This window comes from Carcharodon carcharias, chromosome 20, assembly GCF_017639515.1.
Source record: "Carcharodon carcharias isolate sCarCar2 chromosome 20, sCarCar2.pri, whole genome shotgun sequence".
NCBI lineage: Eukaryota > Metazoa > Chordata > Chondrichthyes > Lamniformes > Lamnidae > Carcharodon > Carcharodon carcharias.
Genome location: NC_054486.1, coordinates 64932944 through 64955899, shown reverse-complemented (window position 1 = coordinate 64955899; position 22956 = coordinate 64932944). Strand labels below are relative to the sequence as shown.

Here is a 22956-nt window from a genome sequence, read left to right as displayed (position 1 = left end):
ATACAATGTCAACATTTATGAAGTCTGACTGCAAAGGATGGGCATGAGATGTCAACGTTAAGGTTGAGAGCGAGTGTTGTCTTTGAGATGGGGATGAGAGGAAGCGCCTGGAGACAGAAGAATGATTGAATCTGCAAGGTGTGTTGATCTGTGGTGGAGAATTCTAAGAAAGTCAAGAGTGCGAGCTTGGCACTTGAAAGGGTTTTGCCACTCACCTTTTCACCCTCGAGTCCTTGAACCTCTTGGGGCACAGTATCCAGATTCTAGGAACCAAATCCATGCTGCTCACTTCCTCAGCCACTTCTGTCCACACCTGCTTGAGTTGAAAGGCAGTCTTCTTCCTCCTGTGGGAAATAGCACTTCGTCACTCAGATCCCGGTGCAGGCACTCCGAGGAAGAGACATTGTCGGGGGCGGTCAGAGGCAGCCTTCCAACATCTTTCCAGTGTTGTAGATGTTGAAGCCTCAAGAAGCAATGAAGGATTCAGCAACTGATCCCTGCTGGAGGCCTTCAAGTAAAAATCCTTGCTTTGACTGAGTGAGGTCGGTCATCATGCTCGACTTCCAATTGGTTGGGAAACCCGGAAGCAGGAGGCTAACATGTGGCTGAGTTGCAGAGCCACAGCAAAGCCCACTTCCCTGACGAGTGGGTTCCTGACCCACTGCCGACGGCGGGTCAATCTCAATAAAACTCCGCCCATTAATGTGATTTCTCACTCCATGGATACTGCCTGACCTGTTGATTTTTTAAAATTTCATATTTCCAGTATTTTCCTTATATTAGATTTACAAAAATTTTGGATATAATATCCTTCTCTCCTGTCACTTTGGACTGCTAAGATCAGCTACATTTCAGTCGTATTATACTTTTTTGAACAATTTATTTCAAACCAACATTTTGCTATTACTGTATGAGATTCTTCGTACTTTTCCCTTAATCTACAGAAGTTGGCCTGCACTTTCACGGGTTGATTTTACTTGCCATTAACAAGGACTCTTGTATGCAGACAGGGCTGATCTGGACAGTTTTTCTGCTACATTAGTATTTTACCCGACAGTTCAGTGTAAACTGATCACCTTTGCAAGACTAACATGTCACTGCTTGTCTATGGTGCTGACCACAAACCAAATCTTATTTTAAATAAATAATAAAAGGGACATTTTAAATAAAAGATTCAACTTTTATTTAAAATAAATGCATTTATACAGGTTTTCAAAACAATGTTATGCTCCACTGTTTAGGAGTCAGTGGCACAATTTTCAGCTAGCTGTTACAATGAAACATGATATAATTAAGCAAGGCTCAAAAATTAATTTTCTTCTAATAAATTTTTACTGTTACCTATGCCTGCAAAAGCATATCAAAACAGAATACATTGTAAGCACATTCTGTAACTGATTTGTGATGCCATAGTTTAAAAACTGTACAATTATATAAAACTTGTGTTTTTACATTAGTTACATGAAAAAAACAAATACTTCATATAGAATTACTTCATAATGTACTGGAAAGATTTTATATTTTAAAAGAAACAAAGAGGTAACTAATGCTGGTGATTAAAACTGCTTCACATAATACTATAGGGTGTAAAAAAAAAGGTTGGCAATATAAACTACAGTATGTAAATGAAACTAATAACCAGACATTTGGGTAAGCAAGCTAAAACAATGAGCTGTGTTTTTTGATTCCCAAACAAAACTATCTGCATATGCCAAGTTTCTGTAGTAGTCCTGGATTGTGTCAGGGATTTTTGTTTTAGTTTTAAAAGGGTTTTTTTAAGTTACAAACAGACATGCAAAAGTTTGATAAATATTCTTGTGTGTTTTTTTTTTAGCCTTTAACACACTTTGTGGATAGCTTACAGATCATACTATTTGACTGTTTCAAGACTTTAATTTTGAAACAGGTTTCTAATGAGGGGTCTTTCAAGTTTGCTTTTGGATGGGGAGAACATGCCATTTCCAAAACTGCGGTAGGCTGTTTGGTAGCTGGTTACTGTTAGTGCACATACAGTGTTAACTGATCTGGTAACTAAAAATGTCCATTGTAAAATATTACAGTACGAGGCGTTTGCTGGAATAAGCAGCATATGTTGAGTAACAGCACTCATATCTAACAAAGGAATTTTAATGGCCTGACTATATCTTTCAATATATTCGCTGTCACATCCAACCACTGGTAAGCTTAAAGAACATGTCTTCATCCAAGCTTTCATTCTGATCTTTAGCCCGCGTTGACAGGAAGATGTAACCACCAATGAACTCATGAACTACCTTGCAATCGATATCTCCACAGATAAAAGAAAGTCGAACATCATCTGCAAACTCAACAGTCACCTAAACATAGGTAAACAAAATGTATCGCATTTATAACAGTTATACGTTTAATATACTTTTTTCTCTCGAACAGGTCAGGCAGATTACAGGCACTTAGGCAAAATACGAATTCTCATCTTTAGGAGCCCTTAGAAAGAAATCACACAGGCTAAAGATTGCTACTTTATGATTGGTTTTGATGCTTGTTTTTTGATCAAGAGTTAACATATGATTAACATGATTTGTGACATTGACTGAATATTAATACTAACATAATAGTTTCTATAAAAACCATTAGTTTGTTCCCTTTTCATGGGCAGAATTTTCAGGGTGATGGGCCCGGGAAATGGACCGCTGAGTGCGATTGGCCCCCAACCCCAATTTCATGTTGGCTGGCCAGTTAACGGCCAACCAGCGTGAAAGTTGGGCTGAAAGGCTCAGCGCTGCTGGGACGAGGACAGGAAGAGGGCAAGCAATGTAGTCAGCGCAGGAGTGGGAGAGTGCGGAAGGAAAGCTCCCTGAAGGCAGAGAGCTACCTCAGGGAGCTGCCAAATTTAAAATTGGGAAAAAATATCCATGCCGTCAGAATGAGACACCACAAAATGCAGATGAAAATTTTTTCAAAGCATTTTAATCTGTTTGAATTAATCACAGAACCTCTTCCCGCCCTTGGATGAGGTTTCCTCAAAAATGCAAAGGCCACCTGGCTGATTCGCCCGCCCGCCAACGTTGGATGGGCAGCCAAAAATTGCCATCAATTGCTACCTTATTGGCCTTAATAGGCCTAATTGGCGATGGATGCACTGCTGACTTTTGCATGCGCCCACTGAATGATCGTTTTGTATTTCTGCACCTCAAAAATAGGGTAGAAAAATTATGTTTGTAAATCAAAAATATGCTCCATAATTTATCTAATAATGGAATATAGTTTATAACAATTTGCATTTTCAAATGCCTTTTGGTAGTACAGAACTTCAGTATTGTTGAAAAAGAGACATGTCTAAGCTTTTTGTCTTGCACTCATCAGGATACTCACAAGAATACCAATAAATGGAAAGCAACAATCTATATTGTGTGTGAAGAGAGTGCTGATTGGTTGGCAAGTGGCATTGCCATGGAGATTGCACCATTGACATGGGGATTGCACCATTGATGGTGACTGACAATTAACTGCCAAGCATTGTTTGAAATTTTAACCAAGCAGCTTGACCCTAATTGGTCAAGGCATTGCCCTCAGGAATGAGGCAGCTAATGGCTGTCACTTGTTTTGTTTAGACGAAACAGGCATAATGTATGTATATGTTCTTTCTGTCTGCAAAGAACAGGGCCCTGTGTATTAAAGAAGTAGTTTCCAGTACACACAAATGCACCGCGCTGCAAGCCAGACTGACAATCTTTAATTGGTTGTCAGAGTAATCCTTAGCACATTGGAGGATTATTCAGCAAATGTCCAACTGCAGAATTACATCTAATGTTGGACACTTGTGTTTTGAGGGCATTGGCTCGTTGGGTACAGTCTGTACCCTGCCCATTGCAAATAGCAGCTGGGACACACTGTTTGGTACATTCTGCCAGTCTTTGGGATGTACAGCCTACATACCTAGCATCACACTGACACTGAAATTTAAATACCACATTACTCATTTGTGAGACTGGCAGACAACATTTGCTAAATAATCCTCAATGTGCTAAGAATTACGCTGATAACCAATTTAAGTTTGTCATTCAGGCTCGCGGTGTGGTGCATTTGCATGTACTCGAAGCTACATATTAATACACAGGGCCCTGTCCTTTGCGGACAGAAAGGACATGTACATATATTGCGATAAAAGCAAAATACTGCAGATGCTGGAAATCTGAAACAAAAACAAGAAATACTGGAAAAACTCAGCAGGTCTAGCAGCATCTGTGGAGCGAGAAACAGTTAATATTTATCCATATGACCTTCAGAGCTAAGGGTCAAACGGACTTGAAACATTAACTATTTCTCTCTCCACAGGTACTGCTAGGCCTGCTGCGTTTTTCCAGCACTGTTGTTTTTGTTGTATGTACATTGTGCCTGTTTCAGCTAAACAAGTGACAGCCATTTGTTGACTCATTCCTCAGGGCAATGCCTTGACCAATCAGGGTCAAGCTGCCTGGTTTAAAATCCAAACAATACTTGGCAGTTAACCATTGGTCACCATCATGGCAATGCCACTTGCCAAGCCAATCAACATTCTCTTCACATACAGTATAAATTGTTGTTTTCCCTTTATATTGTTGCAAGAGTCCTGATGAGTGCAGGATGAAAATATTAGACATGTCTCTTTTTTCAGCAATACTTTCAAATGTGTTGGTTTCATCTGCAACTAGAACTTATAAACAGATATTCCAATCACCTGCCTGTTTCATATAACCACTGATCCAAGCTGGCTATTCAAAATTATGATAACATCCAAATTAGGTGTAAAAGGTTCAGTACAGTCTTAATTAATCATACCATTTTTATCTCCCAATTAACATTCCACTGTTTCATGTTGCTGAACCTCCATGTCTTGATTGCATCTCCTGTGCTGGAATCCATCCTGATCAACCTATTGTAGGCTATGCCAATCAGATCATCTTTCTTACTTCCTTGAAATCTAAATTGCAACATATTGTAGAACATTTTTATAGCAAAACACTTTCTTCATAAATGCCCATATTTTGCAACCGTTTAAAGTACAACAACCTACTGAATAGACATTTAATTAATGATTTTTTGAAGAATAAGTTTAATGTTTGTTTGCATTGAATATGTTTTTCTCTTATGGGATGTGGGCGTCAATGGCAAGGCCAACATTTGTTGCCCATCCCTAATTGCCCTTTGCAAAATCACTTCAGACGGCAGTTAAGAGTCAACCACACTGCTGTGGGTCTGGAGTCACATGTAAGCCAGGCCAGGCAAGGACGGCAGGTTTCCTTTCCTAAAGGATATTAGTGAACCAATGGGTCACCATCACTGAGGCTAACTTTATATTCCAGATTTATTAACTGAATTCAAATTCCACCAGCTGTCGTGGTGGGATTTGAACCCATGTTCCCAGAGCATTAGTCTGGGTCACTGGATTACTGGTCCAGTGACATTACCATTATGCTATACCTCCCCATATTGAAGCAAAATACCAGGCCTATAACAAGCAACTGATCTACAAGTCCCCAGAAATACAAATGATTGCATAGCACAAGACCATTAGCCAATTTTTAAATATCTGATTTGTTCAAGGAAATGTTAATAGAAATGTATTAGAATTGCTTGTTCAAGATCAAAACTTTGATATAGATAACCATTTTAAGACAGAAAGACTGCATTGGTGCTACTTCCAATAGAAATAAGCAATTTCTTTAAGAAACAATTGGAATGATTGAGCTAGTGTAGAAAAATTAATATATTCACTCACACAAATATAATCTATTATTGCTGCTGAAGCATTAACAAATTTATAAACTATTTTAAATTGAGCATTCGCAAGGAAGCTTTTTTTTGAACAGACTTTTCACATTTAAACAACATTTCAAAAGGCCCATTCGGTGGTCAGTGCTGAATTTTTATATATTCACATCTTGCTAGTACAAGACAGTGAATTAAAAGCAACTTCTAGAATACAATAATGCAGTCATTTACAAAAAAAAACACATGATTCACTTTACCGCCTACAGTAAAATAATGAATGGTGGTAATTACTGTATTCAAACTGGTAAGTGATATCCCAGGGAATTTCCAGAGGATGTAGCTCTGAAGAATGTATTTAAATACTTCATTTTTGCTCTGTGACCCCATTGCTAACCTTTCTAAATGCAATTACTTGGAGTGTCAGTATTCTGTGTTCTTTAAAGATAATCTGCTTCTTAAGTAGTTTTTTAAAGGAGGGAAGGGTGACATCTAGGTTAACTGTCTCCTCACTCAACATAGATAGATTATATTTTTTTAAATCAATAGTTAAAGCAACCACCATTCTCAGTAACACAATTTATGGATAGCCCAAATGCTAAACAGGCAGAAATTCTGTATGATTTCAAAATTCTGTGCTGTGCATCAACACACCAAGAGGATATGTGGGTGTATATACTTGCAGGCATTGGCCAATGCAACTCAAACAAGCCGATGGGAGATGCATAACAAATGCCAAGGACAGATATTTATTTCATTTCTCCCACTTGAGAATATACTTAACTTCCAGCTAATAATTAGAGACCACAAGAAATAAAGAACCCTTTCACTCCTGCCAGTTCTGTCCAGAGGAACTAAATGCCCATTTGTGACTAAGGGATGTCACCTTTTTGGCATATGCCGTCAGTTTATCAATATCTTGTGACAGGTAGAAATACAAAAAATGTCAAAGTTTATTTATAACAACTCCTGACAATTTGGTAGTTGGTTGTGTGTTTGCTAAGGTGGGTTTCTGATGTAATTGGTGAAAAGGTGGTCACACAGCAGCTTTAAAGTCATCTATAGAATACAGGACTGGTCATTTTTCTGCACCTGTCTGGGGTCAATGGGGGTGGGGTTGCAGAAAAGGGAAAGAAATCTGTAGAATGTTCATTTCTAATAAAAATGGAATATTGTTTTCATTCTGGTTGTTTAAATCCAACAAAACATGTTTGAAACCCAGCTAGTCAAGATCTAAAATCGCCTTTCAAAGAAGACAACGTTAAGGGTACACTAAGGCTCTGGCCCCATTCTACTCTTTGAAGAAATACTTAGCCAAACATTAAACTAATCATTTTGGTGACAACTTTATAGTATTCAATAGGGAAGATCAAGATGATTTTTTTCCATACCAGTTGATCGCCCATTGTATTGCACAGGTGTAGAACCTTCCTTGGCATATTTAAACTGATTAAACGGCAATTTCAATAGCTGCCACAGATCAGGCGCAGGTCCTTACATTCAAAAACTGGAAGCCATTGCACCCGCTCAAAGCTCAAAGAATGTGCAAAAGCATTCAGGTTGCTACCTCACAACTTAATTATAGACTTAACACTGTTACCTTGCAATGAAGTGTGTGATACCAAATTCAGGTAGTGACTGCCAAGCCTGAATAAACCTCATCTTTGCTTCAATGAGACTCATCTGAGCTACATTCTGATGGGCCTCAAGAATTCTGGCAGAGATCTGGAGGAAAAAAAAATACAAGATTAATCGTTACTTGCCTTAGCTATGGATATCAGAACAGCAATGGACAAAGGAAAAAAAATGGCACAAACCTGAGTAATAGGGTTAAAAACATAGACATATCTAGGTCTATAAAAAGTTAGTTTTCTTTCGTTAAAAAACATTCAGCACCAGAAAAAAAACTTCCACTGTCACATGATCAAACAGGTCAACCAAACTGGTAGCTGTGCATTCATGTAAACAGTCTTACATTTATGTTAAATGCCATTAATCTCAGGATTCATTTCCCAAGACATTTTTTTAATGTCAAGAATGGAACACACTTTAAATATTAATTCTTCAGTTTCAAATTTTATTAAAATTGCTAATATTGCAAAATTCTCATTTACTGATTGTCCTTTGTCTCCAAGTTTGGATCCAGTGGAGGTTTTCACTTCAGTATTAACATTTAACATTCCTGACGCACAAAGAAGCCCACGTATACACACACACAAATATTTCAACCCATCACAGTGACTGAACTGTCCACTTACCAAGTCCCTTACATAGCCTGGCTGAAGAGGGCAGCATGAAGAGCGAAAAGGAAGTTGAAAGAAAATGCAGTGAGAATAAGGTAACAAAAGCACACAAACAGCTTTTCACACCCATCCATCTGCCTCCCACCACTCATGAAAAAAACCCTAAATACATGAAATTAATTACCGAAATCCAATTTAGGCAACTTCTATAAAGATTGTATGCTAAAAATTCAAAGTAAAAACATCTGATGCAAAAGTAACAACACAAATCTTGGTGCTTTGAATGTGATTCAATTGTGAAGTGGTTAATACATTCTGTTTTGGGGGTTGGGGGAGGGGGGGGTGGGAAATGTACTATAAACTCACTATTTACAAATCTAAAAGATCTGCATTAATTTGGAACCTATTTAACCCCTAACTTAAGCACACTATAAAACAGTAATAATTAAAAAAGACATTAGAAAACTATAACTGGAATGAAATGAATAGACTCAAACATGTCAGCACCTTTACACGTCAGAACAGCAATATCTAATGTCTGCCACATGTTCTTCATATCTATTTTTGAGTCATGGACTCAAAAATACAAACGTAATTTCTTTGCAAATAATTTTTACCCAAAATTGCTATGTATTCATGCACATCTCAAGGAAACTGCAACTGATTAATATTCCGTAAATGAGAACCTAGTTCACGTTTAACTAGAGATGAGCAATTTGACAAAAACAATTAGTTTTGCAGACTTTCCCTCCCCCAATACAATGCTGTAAAGCATAGAGACATTTTCTATGTGAAAGGCACCATATAAATACATGTTTTCATTATTCAATATAAATCAATAGAACTATGGGTACAAAAGAAAAACTATAAATGTTCACCACAATGAGCAATAGAGGGTAGGGCAGCTCAGGGATGAAGGAGGGATCATAAATGTGAATGCTCCAAGTATGACAGATACTAATTTTTTTTTTTAAAAACTGAAATTTTACAAATGATGCCAGTAGCATCCACAAGGGTATGCTACAGGAAGCTTCAGAACAATTGGCTGAAATATAGTAAAGGAATTGGCTTTAAAAATAATGAGCAGAACTCAAAATGTGGATGTGATAGTGCCTGAGTAGCACATGCTACTCTTTTGAAAGAGGTCAGCAGAGAATCTGGTCAGAATTTTTCAATTTGTCTTAAATAAGCAAATTTTTTGGTTTGACGTAGCCGATATAACACCCTTTTCAGGAGGAAGAGAGGGGTAAATCAGGTTAATTATAGACCGATTAATCGAATACCAGTTGTTGGCAAACTGCTAGGTTCCACAATTGGAGATAAAATCAGTGATCATTTAGAAATGTTGCACAAGGGTAAAAGGATAGTCAGCAAGGATTTGTTGAAGGGCCACATTTGTTTGAAGAGGTGACTGATCGGATTAATGGAATATAGCAGATATATAATGCATATGGATTTTCAATAAGGTGTCTCAAGTGGTTTGTTAGAAAAAAAATCATGCATATGGTCTGAGGAAACAGCAAACTGGATAGAAAGTTAATTAATAGACATGAAACAAAGTTGGAGTAAAGGGTGTCCCCTGGGATCACTGTTGGGTTCACTTCTGCCCTGAATATACATATGAGTTTGGATATAGGGAACACAATCTCAAAATTTGAGGATTACACAAAAGTAGGAAGTTTGACCAACAGTGCTGAGGACTTTTAAGATTTCAAGATAACAGACCAGTAAGTGGAATTTGTAGAATGGATGCTTACACAATTTAATGCGGATAAATGCGAGGCAATATATTTTAGTACAATCACTTGGATTTGAAGTATTCATGGAAAGTGTACATGAACAGACAGAGAACTGGGATTCTGTTAAAGTAGATTTACTTGCACTTTCAAGAAATAAAATACCCAACAGCATTTTTGGTTTATATAAAAAAAAGGTGGCATTGACTAAAACGTAATGACATACTTATGCACAGCATTCTATATGTGGTCTAACCAATGTTATGTGCAGTTTTGGGCACCTTATTAAGCGAAGACATTAAAGCCATAGAGCACACAACATAAATTCATTATGATGATATCAGGAATGGGAAACATTAGTGCATAAAAGTAAAATAACGCAAATGCTGGAAATCTGAAATAAAAACATATACAGGAAATACTTAGCAGATCTGGCACCATCTGTGGAGAGAGAAAAAAGATTTAACGTTCCAGGTCATTGACCTGAAATGTTAATGTAAAGCAGATACTCAATTTACTGGGGCCAATTCCATTGGAGGAGGAAAAACTAAAAGGATATTTAACAGAAGTTCTTGTTAGTTATGAAGAGTTTGATAGCATGAATTGGGAGAAACTATTTCCTCTGGTTGGGGGTGGGGGGCTAAATGCTGAGGGTCATAAATTTATCAACGTCACTGTGGGCGAAGAGAAAAGCTTTTTAATGAAGAAGAGGGTTATTAGAACAAGGGCTTTCCTGCAGAGAGGGTTGAGGCAAGAGACTGTTTATATTTTAAAAAGGCAATGGATAACTGTTTGAAGCAAACAAATATCATTGCCAATTTCCACACCTGCCTCAGCTGAAACACTTATCCTTGCCCTTGTTATCTCTAAACCTGGCTGGCCTTGTACCCCCATATTCTTGAGCCCATCCAAAACTCAGCTGCTTGTATCCAAACTTGCAAAAAACACTCCAAAAGCAAAATGCTACAGATTCTGGAAATCTGAAATAAACAGAAAATGCTGAAAATACTCAGCAGGTCTGGCAGCATCTGTGGAGAGAGAAACAGAATTAACATTTCAGGTCATGACGCTGCCAGACCTGCTTTGTATTTCCAGCATTTTCTTGCGTTTATTGCAAAAAGTACCTGCCCATCACCCGTGTGCTCACTGACCTCCATTGGCACCTGATCCAATAACATTGATTTTAGCATTTCTTCTTTGCTTCCAGATCCCTCCACAGCCTCCCCCTTCCTCATCTCTACACTTCTCCAATTCTGGCCCCTTGCACATGCCCAGCTGTCATCAGTTCATCATTGGAAGCTATGCCTCGCAGTGTTTAAGGCCTAAACTCTGGAATCTCCTCCCTAAACCTGCCCGCCTGTCTGTTTTCATTTGCAATGAGTCTGAAAAGCTACTTAACCTGTCCTAATATCACTTGATGTGACTCAGTGTCAAATTTTGTTTGATAACGCTCCTGTGAAGCACCTACAGGCATTCTACTATGTTAAAGGCACAATTGTAAATATAAGTTGTTACAGTTGCTGTTTGTTGAGTAGGGCAATAGAATAATCCAAAACTAACCCTATCAAAGAGCTGGCAGAGACACAACGGCTGAATTGTCTCCTTCTGTTTCATAAATTTTTATGATTCTAGTTTAACTCATTAGTTTACAACTTACGTATGCAATTTTTTTGTGCTGCTCTATCTGGAGGCAAACTTTGATCTAACCTTGTACAGCAAGAGTCACTAATTCCTCATACTAATTTTTAACAATCTTTAACTTTCATGACTAACCAAGTGCTGCTTCTAGTTCTGAAGCAAAAAAAAAAAAAATTGGCAGTCTTTAGTTCACAACAGATGGATGAGACTCTGGGGGCCAAGGTGGCAATTTTTTTTTACTTCAGCAAATGTGAAAATACTTTGGAGATGACTGCAATATACAACAGCAAGCAAATTCAGGCTAAAATTCCATGAAAGCTTTGTGTACTAAAGTCCTGGCAATGCAGTACTTTGGCTCTAGTCCCAGGAACTGGATTTAGCATTTCCCTTATTAGTTTATAAGCATAAATCCCAGAAATTCTCCAAACACACAACAAGTTATTTCTTCTTTCTCTACAACCAATTGTCAGTCTATAATATGATCAGTATATAGCTACTTGACCTCAGAGGCAGCAGAGCGATGAGACCATCAAAACCAGAGAGCAATGAAGATATCAACCACCTCCATTTACAGTGGTAAACTGAAATGTCTTAGCTCCAAAATATATAATGGGAAATATTGCTAGTGTTACAATCTCCATAGAGATTGTTAACTTTAAAAAAAAAATGAATTCCCATGACCGACTGAAAGGATCACATAAGATTTCAAGTTAAGGCTTTCATTGTAGCAAACAAACTAAAAGCAATATTGACCAAACACTATTTTGTAGGAAAACTTACACTTTACACTACAGAAACAATCCCTTATTAACGCTTTAACATTACCGAAAACCTCCCTCCACATTATCCGTTACTTTGCCCCTTTAGCTGACACTCTATTCTCCCAACTCTCAAAGTGATTTTTAGCTCCCAAGGGCCTGCTTCCTTTCTTTTCCTTTTCTAGCCGGAAAACTCCTAATTCTCAAACTGACTTTTATGGGGTGGGTTATGCTGGAGATTCCTCCCTCTAGTCAAAGCTAGGTGAATCTTCCAGTCTTGTTCAAATCCTTATGAACTCTGCCTCTTCAGTTAAGTATGCATGGTGTGCCAAAAGAGACTTGCTGCATCTCTCTCGCTCTCTGATTCTGACAGGCTGAAACCATTTGAGTTTGCGATATTTTAAAAAACATCCTGCACGCCAATCCTACAACAGCTTCCTATGGACGCCCCCTCCTTCAAGGGACATCTCCATGGCAACATGAATCACATAGGCCTTGTATCCAGGTAGAAACACTGATGAGCTATCCTTTAAACTTCCAATTTCATTCCATCTTGAAACTAAATACACAGTTTAAAGTATAACTGCTTACAATATCTGACATTCTTAACACCTTCCAGGGACTTTGAAAAACTAACAGTATATACATTGTCAGAACAGATGGTTTGGTCATCATTTTCAGGTGTTAGCACTTTGCACCTTCTTCCCAGTAAAACAACCCGACCCCCCCTTTAATATTTAACACCCAAGCAACCAAGCTGTTCATCAGAAGAATTCAGAACAGGTCACATGACCTGTTTATTCCTCCATTTTATTCTAAATTAAAGACAGTCCCAAAACATCATAATCTTATAAAACTTAAAATTTGTAACACTTGATATTTATTTTTTAAAGATCCTACAATAAGCAAAGACAATAAAACCAATAAAATATGAATAGTTATGGCTGTAGACTTTGTAACCTTGGACTTGAGCATTTCAGCACAAGGTCTAAATAGGCACATCATATGCATTGCCTTGGACACTGAAGCACATTTTGTGACTCAAGCTGGAGGATGAAATCAAGGAATACAAAGGCTCATTTTAAACCACATCAGGCTAGTTTTGTGTTAAACAGATTTTCTTTTTCCTGTTTTTTTTTTCATAGGAAGACTTTTGCCAACAGGAAGGAACTGTTACATGGGCAGCAGTAACTGCCTTCAAATAAAACATGAATCATTCTTCCCAGTTCAGAAATGCCAGCATAGTGAAACATGTATAGAGCTGAATCATGAAATCTCTGCATGGTTTCCCAATGCAGGTATTTGTATTTGGAACTTTTCATCATTTGGGTTATCCACACATACCAACCTCTTAAAGCCTAAAGTAGACCTACACTAAGTTAACCAACTTAGTGCTGACATCTGCACAATAAAGTAAGTTTTATCAGGGAGTTGCGCAAACAAAAAAATTCACTGTTAATGAGGTAGCGCAAATGCACTGACTGCACTGGATCTGCACACTTGTCTGCAGCCATCAGCCATTCCAGAGCATTTTACGCATTGAATTTACTGCCTACTGGTACCCAGAAAATAACTCTGCTCTGTATTGACATGTTTAAAATACTTGAACTCAAATGTTTCAGCTATTAAAATGAGGCATGTCTCCAGTCAATAATTTGTAGCTGTAGCCTTCAATTGAGGCAGAAATTCTTTAAATTTACCATTTGTCTAAATAATAATCTAAAATTGTATTAATTATATCACAGTTATATCCCTTAACAGCTCCAAGTTTGTGAAGTCAGGCATTTCATGTGATAAATTGGAGCACATTAGTAAATTCTCTGACAGTAATCAATTTAAACATTTATTACTATGGCATACGACATTATGTGCTTGCAATCTAACGTGTTACAATATGCCCTGGCCTTCAGATGCAGATCCTATCAGGCTAATCATTTCCAGCAAGAAGCATTTCCTCTCCAAACAATTAACACCAGATCATTCAAGCTTGCATTTAAACTCACTGTTTCTATTATGTCAATTCAAAATATTAATTTCATTGTCCTTGCACTGAGGGTTACTTAAGAAAAAGCATAATTGAAAACAGTTGGCACAAACTAAAACTAATATTGTTAATCATTAATCCTATAGGTGGTGGAGAAATGAAAGGAGAATCAAGTGACATTATTTCAAAAGTATGCATGTGCCAATGAGAGGCAAGAACAGACTGGGCTCAGTAAAGATGGGCCCTGCAGTTGAAAAGCCTGGTAATACTCTATGTTCACCCACAACTAGCCTGTTTGTAACGTACAACAGGACTGCTCGGACCCAAGATAGCCCAGCATTTGTGCTTCTTTGAGAAGGGAGAGAAAATTGGCAAATATATGCTCAAAGAAAACTGCTTTTGAAGGCCTGATATAAAGTCTGGACTTTTGTGAAAATTCAGGCTTAAATGCAAAAAAAAAACTGCAAAACAAAATGGATACTAATGGAAGACAAGGCTTGATGATATTAGACTGAAATGTCTAGGATCAGGGTTGGCTATTAACAGTTGTACAGCATCTTGAATATAATAAAATGTCTCAAAGCACTTCATAGGATCATGATCACTGTGGGTGTACCTTCAGCACATGGACTGCAGCAGTTCAAGAAGGCAGCTCACCACCACCTTCAAGGACAACTAGGGATGGGCAATAAATGCTGGCCCAGCCAGCGAAGCCCACATCCCATGAATGAATAAAAAAATATGGAAAAGTTAAGTTTTAGCAATACCTTAGAGGAGAGAGGTGGTTTAGGGAGGGAATTCCAGAGATTAAGGCCTTGGCAGCTGTAGGCATGCTAACAATGATAGAACTATATATATTAAAAAAAAATCAGGATGCCTATGAGATCAGAAAATTGGAGGAGTTCAATTAAAAGGGTTGGCGGTCACAGATTTAGGGTGGGGTGAAGCCATGGAAGGATTTGGAAACAAGGACAAGAATTTTAAAATTGAGGCACTGCTTAACTGGAAGCTGACATAGGTCAGTTAGCAGAGGGATGAACGGAGATTGGGATTTGGTGCATGTTAGAACATGGGCAGCAGAGTTTGATGACCTCAGCTTTATGGAGAATAGAATGTGGAAGGTCTGCCAGGAGTGTATTAGTCAAATCCAGAGGTAACAAAGGCATGAATGAAGATTTTAGCACCAAATATTACACCAAGGTAGCGAATAGTCTGGATCAGCTTAATAAAATTACCAGGGAAAGGAATGAAGTTGGTACTTAGGGAATGGAATTTGTGGGGCAAACTAAAAACAATCAGCAGAATCTTGGGGACGCAACAGGGGTCTTGCTTGCCATTTGGAGAGCCAATGAGAGATCTGCGGTGCCTACTTTGGGGAAAGCCCACCGAATCACGAACCAATCAGGCAATTGAGAGGCCAGCATCAGGCCTTTCCCGGGAATCAGGACCCAGGAGTCAGAGGCTCCTTTGAGCGACAGCGTCACTGGGGAGGTGGTGGATGCTGCCCAAATGACAGCAACTGGAGTCTCAGGATCGCAGAATGCACCAGGCCACAGCTAAGTAATGGCGGAAGCAAGAGCAAGGGCAGAGGGTGGATCTCAGCAGGTTCACCCCTTTCCGCTGCCAGGTCCCTCAATCAGGCACTGAGTGCCTTTGGAGAAGGGACCCCCCCACCCAAAAAGTTGTGGTTTTCCTTACATTTAGTTGGAGGAAATTTCTGCTCATCTAATACTGCATATCAGACAAGCAGTCTGATAATTTCGAAAGAGGAGGGTCAAGAGAAGGTGGTAGTGTCATCAACATATATATGTGGGAAATGAAGCTGTGTTTTTAGATGATGGGCAGCCTGTAGATGAGAAATAGGAGGGGGCAAGCAGTTATCCAACAATGTGGGAGCAGGAAGAGCAGCCATTGCTGTAATTCTATAATTAGATAGATAAAAACGGAACCAGGTGAGAGCAGTCCCACGCAGCTGGATGACACTGGAGAGGCGGAGTATATCGTCGTCAACCATGTCAAAGGCTGCAGATAGATCGAGAACGATAAGGGGTAGTTTACCTTTGTCAATCACAATGGATGTTGTCATTTATGACTTTGATAAGAACGGTCATGAAGTTTGTACTGTTATTCTATTAAATCTTATGAGATTTGTACTTCAACTCCATTTACTCACCTTTGCTCTAATCTTGATATTATTTTAAAAATCTATAAACCCACATCTCAGCCTCTAAAGCCTTTTGGTATAGTGAGTTTCAGATTTCCACTACTGAGTGAAAAGGTAGCTCCTGATTTCAGACCTAATTGGCCTAACTCTCATATTAAGATTCTCAACATGTTTCTGCACATATCCTACTGAATCCCTTTACCGTTTAAAACAGCTCAATTAGATCATCCTTCAACCTTCTACACTCAGAATACAAGGCATGTTCATGCAGCCTGTCTTCATAAATTATCCCTTTTAAGTCCCAGTATGGCAAATCTGCACAGTAACCCCTCAAAAAGTCTATATATTTCTTCTGAGGTCCAAAACTGAGTATGGTACTCCATTTGGGGTCTGTACGACTGAAGAATCACTTTCCTACTTCTGAATGCCAATCCCCTTGAAGTAAAGGCCAATATTCTTTTTATTTTTTTTAAAAATCAACAAAACTAACAGCTTTAAAAAAATTAAATAGCTAAATCCTTTTGTGCTTCTATTATTAAGAAAATATTCCAGTTCCTCTTTCTCGGAGCAGGAGTGAATGAGCCTCACACTTGCTAAAATTGAAATATTTCTGCCAAAGCTTTGCCCAAGTATTTGGTCTTCCATGTCTTTTTGTAACTTCCTGCTCCCATTTATACAACAAACAGCGTCTCCTTAAGTGCTATTTGCAAACTTGGATACATAGTTCCCAATTTCTTCATCCAAGTCATAAACATACATTGCATAATGCTGACGCCCCAGTACAAATTCCTGGGGAACAGAACCATCATAACCTGCCAACCAGAGGTGGTTTCCTACATCTCTAATCTCTGTATCCTATCTCCCTACCAGTTATCAACATTTGTCCACTTCGGTGCACTTCCATTTTCTGTATGTTAAAGAGTGTGTATTATTGAAAAGGAGAAGACAGACAGTTTCTCTGAAGAGCCAGTGAAAGGTTGCAAGAAATGACCCCAATTTAACTGACTTTCTTGGACAGAGGAGCCATTACTCTAGGAAGGATTAATCAAAACAGAGAGCTCTTAAGTTGCTCTGTTTATCAAGATTTCAAACAATTTCTCAAAAAGGAAGGGATGGAGAAAGCATCTCCAAGAAGGTAATTTCTCTCAAGAACCACAGATAGAGAGAGGATTTGGTTGGTTTATAATCTGCAACCTGGCAGCTGAAACAAAGGGAAGGAATTCGGATTGGCTTGTAGGTTCTTGGCATTAAACCAGAATTTATTCATCTGTAGATTCAATATTTGGTAACAAGGTGAGATTTCATACTTTCCCATTCCCTGAGGTTTTAAATAATGCCTTATTTTCTCAATCTGCTAGGTTTAAATACAAGCAATAGTGCAATAATTTAACAGCTTCAATAACAGCAAAAAAAAGTCACATCTGAATTGAAGTGCAAAACTTAGATTTACCCAGGAGGTGTACAAATAGTAAATACCAGAAGGTAGTACATCCTCAACAGATTCAGATAACTTCAAATATTGAATTAAATGCACATGATCCTCAAGTCTTCTAAATGTGTCAGCTTTCTGAGGCAAAGCTTACATACATTCAGCCCAAAATACCTACTTGGGGAATAAAATCCTATCCTTAGGGTATGAACATCAATATATATATTCTTACTTAAAGAATTCATTAATTGCGGAGAGATGACACTGTCAGTCTGGGTGTCAGCTGTGGTTCAGTAGTAGCATTCTCTCCTGAATTTCAGCAGATTGTGGGTTCAAGTCCCAGGACAGAGACTTGAGCATAAAATCTAGGCCAGTGCAGTATCATGGGAATGGTACACAGTCAAGGCTGCCATCTTGCAGTTGAGCTTTTAGACTGAAGGCCCATCTACCCTCTTGGGTAGGCAGGAAAGATGCATTGGCACTATTTTGAAAAAAAAAACAGGGTTAGGGTTAAGGTCCTGGTCAATATTTAATTCCTCAGCCTTCTGGTCATTGCTGATTATGCGCTCTGGCTGTTTATAAGCTGGTTGTTGTACTCCCTACACTACAACAGTGACTATATTGTAAAAGTACTTCATTGGTTGTAGAGTGCTTCGAGATGTTCTGAGTTCATGAAAGCACTGATAAAACTGCACACCTTGCTTCCTTTTTCAGAAAATTTCTTAAAATCAATCTCATTTCTTCACGCTCCATACAGATGGTTCAGTTAAAAAAAGCTTCCTGGAAACAAAATTTCAAGAATCTGCCAACAAGCTACAATGGTGCTTCTGGTCTACACATTTTAGGAACAGAAGTATCATATGACTCAATGACCTCTTTTGAACGACAGCTCCCAAGTTTGGAAGCTTTCATTTCAGTAAATACAACAAAATTTAGTTGAACTTGGAGAGTTTTCAAAAATATCTCTTGCAATCAATAGCAAAACCTTTAGGATGAAAGGAGATGGGTACTCAGGAGGGAAATAAATGATCCTGATTATGCGCTACAGAACGAGTGAAATAACAAAGATCAAATCCATGACTGCACATGAAGTAAAACCCTGGGGATTAGATGACCACCCAAATGCTAAGTGAGTGAGAAATAAGTGAAGAACAGAATTATTAGAGTGCCGTTTAGATCACAGAACACGCTAAACACAGCTTTGCAGGTTACAAAAAAAAAAACTGGGCATCTTAGTAGACACTATCGATCATAATGAAGGAATGATGATATAGTTCGAAGTCAGGATGATGTGTGGTTCGGAGGGCACCGCCACTTCCAAGTTCCCCTCCAAGCCACCAATATCCTGACTTGAAAATATATCACCGTGCCTTCACTACTGCTGGATCAAAATCCTGGAACTATCTTCCTAACAGCACTGTGGGTGTACCTACACCAGATGGCCTGCAGCAGCTCAAGGCAGTGAATCACCACCACCTTAAGGGCAATTAGGGATGGGCAATAAATGCTGGCTGAGCCAACAATGCCCACATCTCAAGAATGAATAAACAAAACAAGAGCTACTGCATAATGCCATCTCAAATGGAAGGATTGTGAAATGCTCCTGAAAATTTAATGACACTTTAGTTTACAATGAAAAGTTAACATATTGCTTTGGAACAGAGTTAATGCTGTGCGTACTTAACAGGTGTATACATTTTTGGACTTTCAAACAGCATGTATCCCAGAGCACTCAATGCTAACAATGGCAATTATTACAGGTTTGTGGGATAAAATAAGATTAATGTAAAATGCAATATATAAAACGATCTCTTGGCAAAATACCTGCTTGTTTTTGTATTTTTTCAAATAGCGAGGAGACACAAGACATTCTGGATTGATGTCTGTTGAGTTCTGGTCTGGAATAACTTGTGGATCAGGGTTTAAGTGTTGCATCTTCAAAAACGACAAGATATTCTGCACCTCAAGACTGTATGAGCTGTCTGCCATTGTCTTGCCTTTTGATGCTAGTCTGCAGGCTGCCATCCACTGTGCATACTGCTTTTCCTAATGAAAGGCACAAAAGTTAACTTCAAAAAGGAACACATTTTGCCCCTCAAAAATAATTTTTGGCTCTTCACTTGAATATCAATTTCTCTTGGATTGCAATATTTATCAAAAAAATTTATACTGGTATAATTACTATTATAATTAAACGGTCAGGCATTAGATCATATTTAGGTTTTACATTTCAGTTAATGGAGGGAGCCTTCAATCACATTTACAACTAACAAAGACATAAAGAATGCAAGATATTCACAGCAAATTTATGTTCATATTTTTAAAAAACAAATAGAAAAGCTATAACGAAGTCTCCAGTGGAATCAGAATCAAAGTGGAATATAATTTTCAGTATCACACACAACAGATTTATATAATACATCACTCATTTGAGAGGATCAAATTACTCTCACAATGTGTTAACTTGCTTTAAAGTTTCTGTTTTATCATTATGCAATCACATTACAAGGACATCAACTGGCCAGAGACTAGGGCAGGAGAAACAGAAGAGACAGGCTGATGATCGTGATCACTATTAGGCTGACTGAATAAATCACATTCTACTTTAATTATACAAATTCAATGACTTTGATGAATCAATGAATAACCGTTGTGGATCATGTACAGTAACACAAATTCCACTTCCATTACATGGGATTGAGATATTTTTCAGAATGGTTGGGACTGTGTTTGGAGATACTGAGTGCAAGTCTGGAACGATTCCACCAAGTGCAGTAGCAGGTAGGATGTTTTACCCAATGGCCACAATGGCAGCTTTTTGCGCCATATCGTCCTATTCCCAGTGCCTCTTTATACATTCTCAGGAAACAAACCGGGTTGCTGGCAGGGCAGCCTCTGATTCGCCTGCCCTGCCGTCACCTCAGGCCTTCAGTAAACTGGGCACAATATTTAAAAGCCGTACCTGCACAGCGCTAGCACTCTAAGGGATAGGAAGCTGCTAGGAACTGATGGCTGCCAAGGGGAGAAAACATGCTGCCCCCAAATTTAGCGACATCTCCCTTGAGCACCTAGTGGACGCAGTGGAGGCCCACCATGAAGCCCTTTACCCCTGCTCTGGGTGAAGGCCAGCAAGTAAGGTCACCAATCCAACATGGGAGGCGGTGGCAGCGGCAGCAGATATCAACACCAATGCCCTGTAAAGAGGACAGCCATCCAGTGTAGGAAGGGGATGAATGCTCTCATCTGTTCCACCAGGGTAAGTCGTTCTTCTCATCACTCTCAACTCACATTAACAAACTCATCACACATCCATAGGGATCTCACGCCTCAAGGGACAACACCAATAACTCTCACACACACCCTCATCACCATTAGGCTCATATCCTCTGGAGCTTGCATCTTCATCCCATCCATGTTTCTGCTCACCACACAAACATTCCATGCAGTGCCATGCAGCCTGCTCACACTCACCCCGTCTGTTTTCATGCAGGAGAAGCTGGCTCACAAAAGCAGGGAGAGGTCCCAGACTGGGGGGTGGAGTGGCCCACATTAGACCCCTGACTCACGTTGAAGAGTGTGCCATCGCACTGATTGGTGGGGACGTGGGTTGTGCCTGCAGTGATGGCAAGGTCGGCGGTGAACACCCATGTGAAGATCCTGCACCACATCATCCCTCTTTCAATGCAACTGATTGCTCCCTCTCCTGCTTTCGACTCTGCTGCCATGCACTAATCATTGGTTCACAGGGAGCTCTGCCAGGTGGTTGAAACCTTCAGCCAGCCAGTCCCTCAGCTCCATTCAGATCCTCACCTCCAGCCAAGAGGACACCTCTTCCAGCGAAGAGCTGGAAATACGCAGCCTGGAAGACCCGTCACAGCGCTAACCCACACCCTCCACCAGTGCAGACAGACACACCTCGGTGGGACCTAGATCTAGAGCAGGCTTAATCTTGCAACCTGGTGGTCACCGCAAGGACCATGTCCACAGCAAGAGGAGGCAGGTTCAGCCGAGCTCTCCGACACTCCAAGAACTGCTGGGGAGAAGGCATTTGTTTGGTCCGAATCAGGCGATGAGCCTCTTGATTCGGCCTTCCAACTCATCATGGAGAGTCACCAGAACGCGGGGGAACATCACGCAGAGCTGTTGGAAGCCCTCAAGAGTGGCACATGAGTCCAAGGAGTGTGCTCATCTGTTCTCTGATGAAGTGGCGCCCACGTATATGCGCATTGAGGTCTTCATGGGGAGGGTGGCGGACACCATGGAGACCCTGGTCAGCAGAATGCAGAGAGATGCACACAGGCCTGCACTTCCATCATGGTAGCCATGGGTGAATTCTTGCAATGGCAATACGAGAGAGAAAAACACCTCAATGTCCCTCCAGGTGCTCATTCCCTTTGAGGAGTCAGGCCAAGGCCCTCAGAACCTGAAGGGAGGAGGAGTGGCAGCTGGACACCCCAGCGTCATCCACTCAAGAGGCTGTCCTCTCCCTCCGAGTCCCTTTTGCCGGTCACCACCCCAACCTCCTCAGTTACTGCAGAGGGAGCAGCTGGTCCACAGGAGGACAGCCAAAGCAAGCCGGGGCCCTCAAAGCCTTGGTTCTCTGGAGGACCCATGCCGAAGTCATCAGAGGCAACAGGGCCAACCATTGCACAGGCTGTCTCCACCCCTCCTGCGGATGTCAGGGCAGCACCTAGAAGTGGTAGTAGGCTGAGAAAAGTTAATTTCTGGTCACAAGTTTCTGGTTGCATGGGTGAACACTTTTTATTACTTTATAATCTGAAAATATATTCACTTTCACTGAGTAATGCGTAATGGTGTCTTTCAGCTTCATTTACAGGCTTTGTGAGTCCTCCCCGCACGCGCAGTTCAGCTGGGCCACGGGTGATTCTGGAGAGAGAAGTACGCGTGTGTAGCAGACCTTTTGGAGCCTCGTGCAAGCCTTCTCCGATGTACATGGAGCCTTCCTTCATTATGCTCATCTCAATATCCCGAGCATTTTCAATGCTGCCTGCTGGGTTTCTTTCAGTTGTTCATCTGAGCTGACCTGCACCTCTGTCCATCCAGTGATCGCACTCCCATGCAGCACCTATGCCTGCGCAACATGAGGCTCCTCTCACTTTCAATTTCAAAACATGGTTGCGTTAAGGTTCCTTCTCCCCTCCCCAGTCACCTATGTCCTTTCCCCATTCACTGTTGAGCTCCCTGGTACGACATTCCATCTCCGCACCATCACTTACCAACCAGAATCCTTTTCTTTCCAGGGTGTCCAGGTGAATG

The 22956-nt window shown here is 39.9% G+C and overlaps 1 protein-coding gene across 4 annotated transcripts in view; it reads right to left on the bottom strand.

The window, feature by feature from the left end:
- Nucleotides 1-1159: 1159 nt before the first annotated feature.
- fermt2 (FERM domain containing kindlin 2) overlaps nt 1160-22956 on the bottom strand; it is a 132045-nt gene continuing 110248 nt past the window's right edge. For 2 of the 4 annotated variants that reach the window (XM_041213802.1, XM_041213804.1), the window contains 5 exons: nt 19504-19725; nt 7986-8006; nt 7328-7452; nt 4798-4939; nt 1160-2336 (listed from right to left, as the gene is read on the bottom strand). In XM_041213802.1, the coding sequence (XP_041069736.1) occupies nt 2163-2336; nt 4798-4939; nt 7328-7452; nt 7986-8006; nt 19504-19725 (684 nt within the window). In that variant the 3' untranslated portion in view covers nt 1160-2162. The remainder of the gene's footprint in view (nt 2337-4797; nt 4940-7327; nt 7453-7985; nt 8007-19503; nt 19726-22956) is intronic. The other 2 variants (XM_041213803.1, XM_041213805.1) reach the window with 1 other exon arrangement.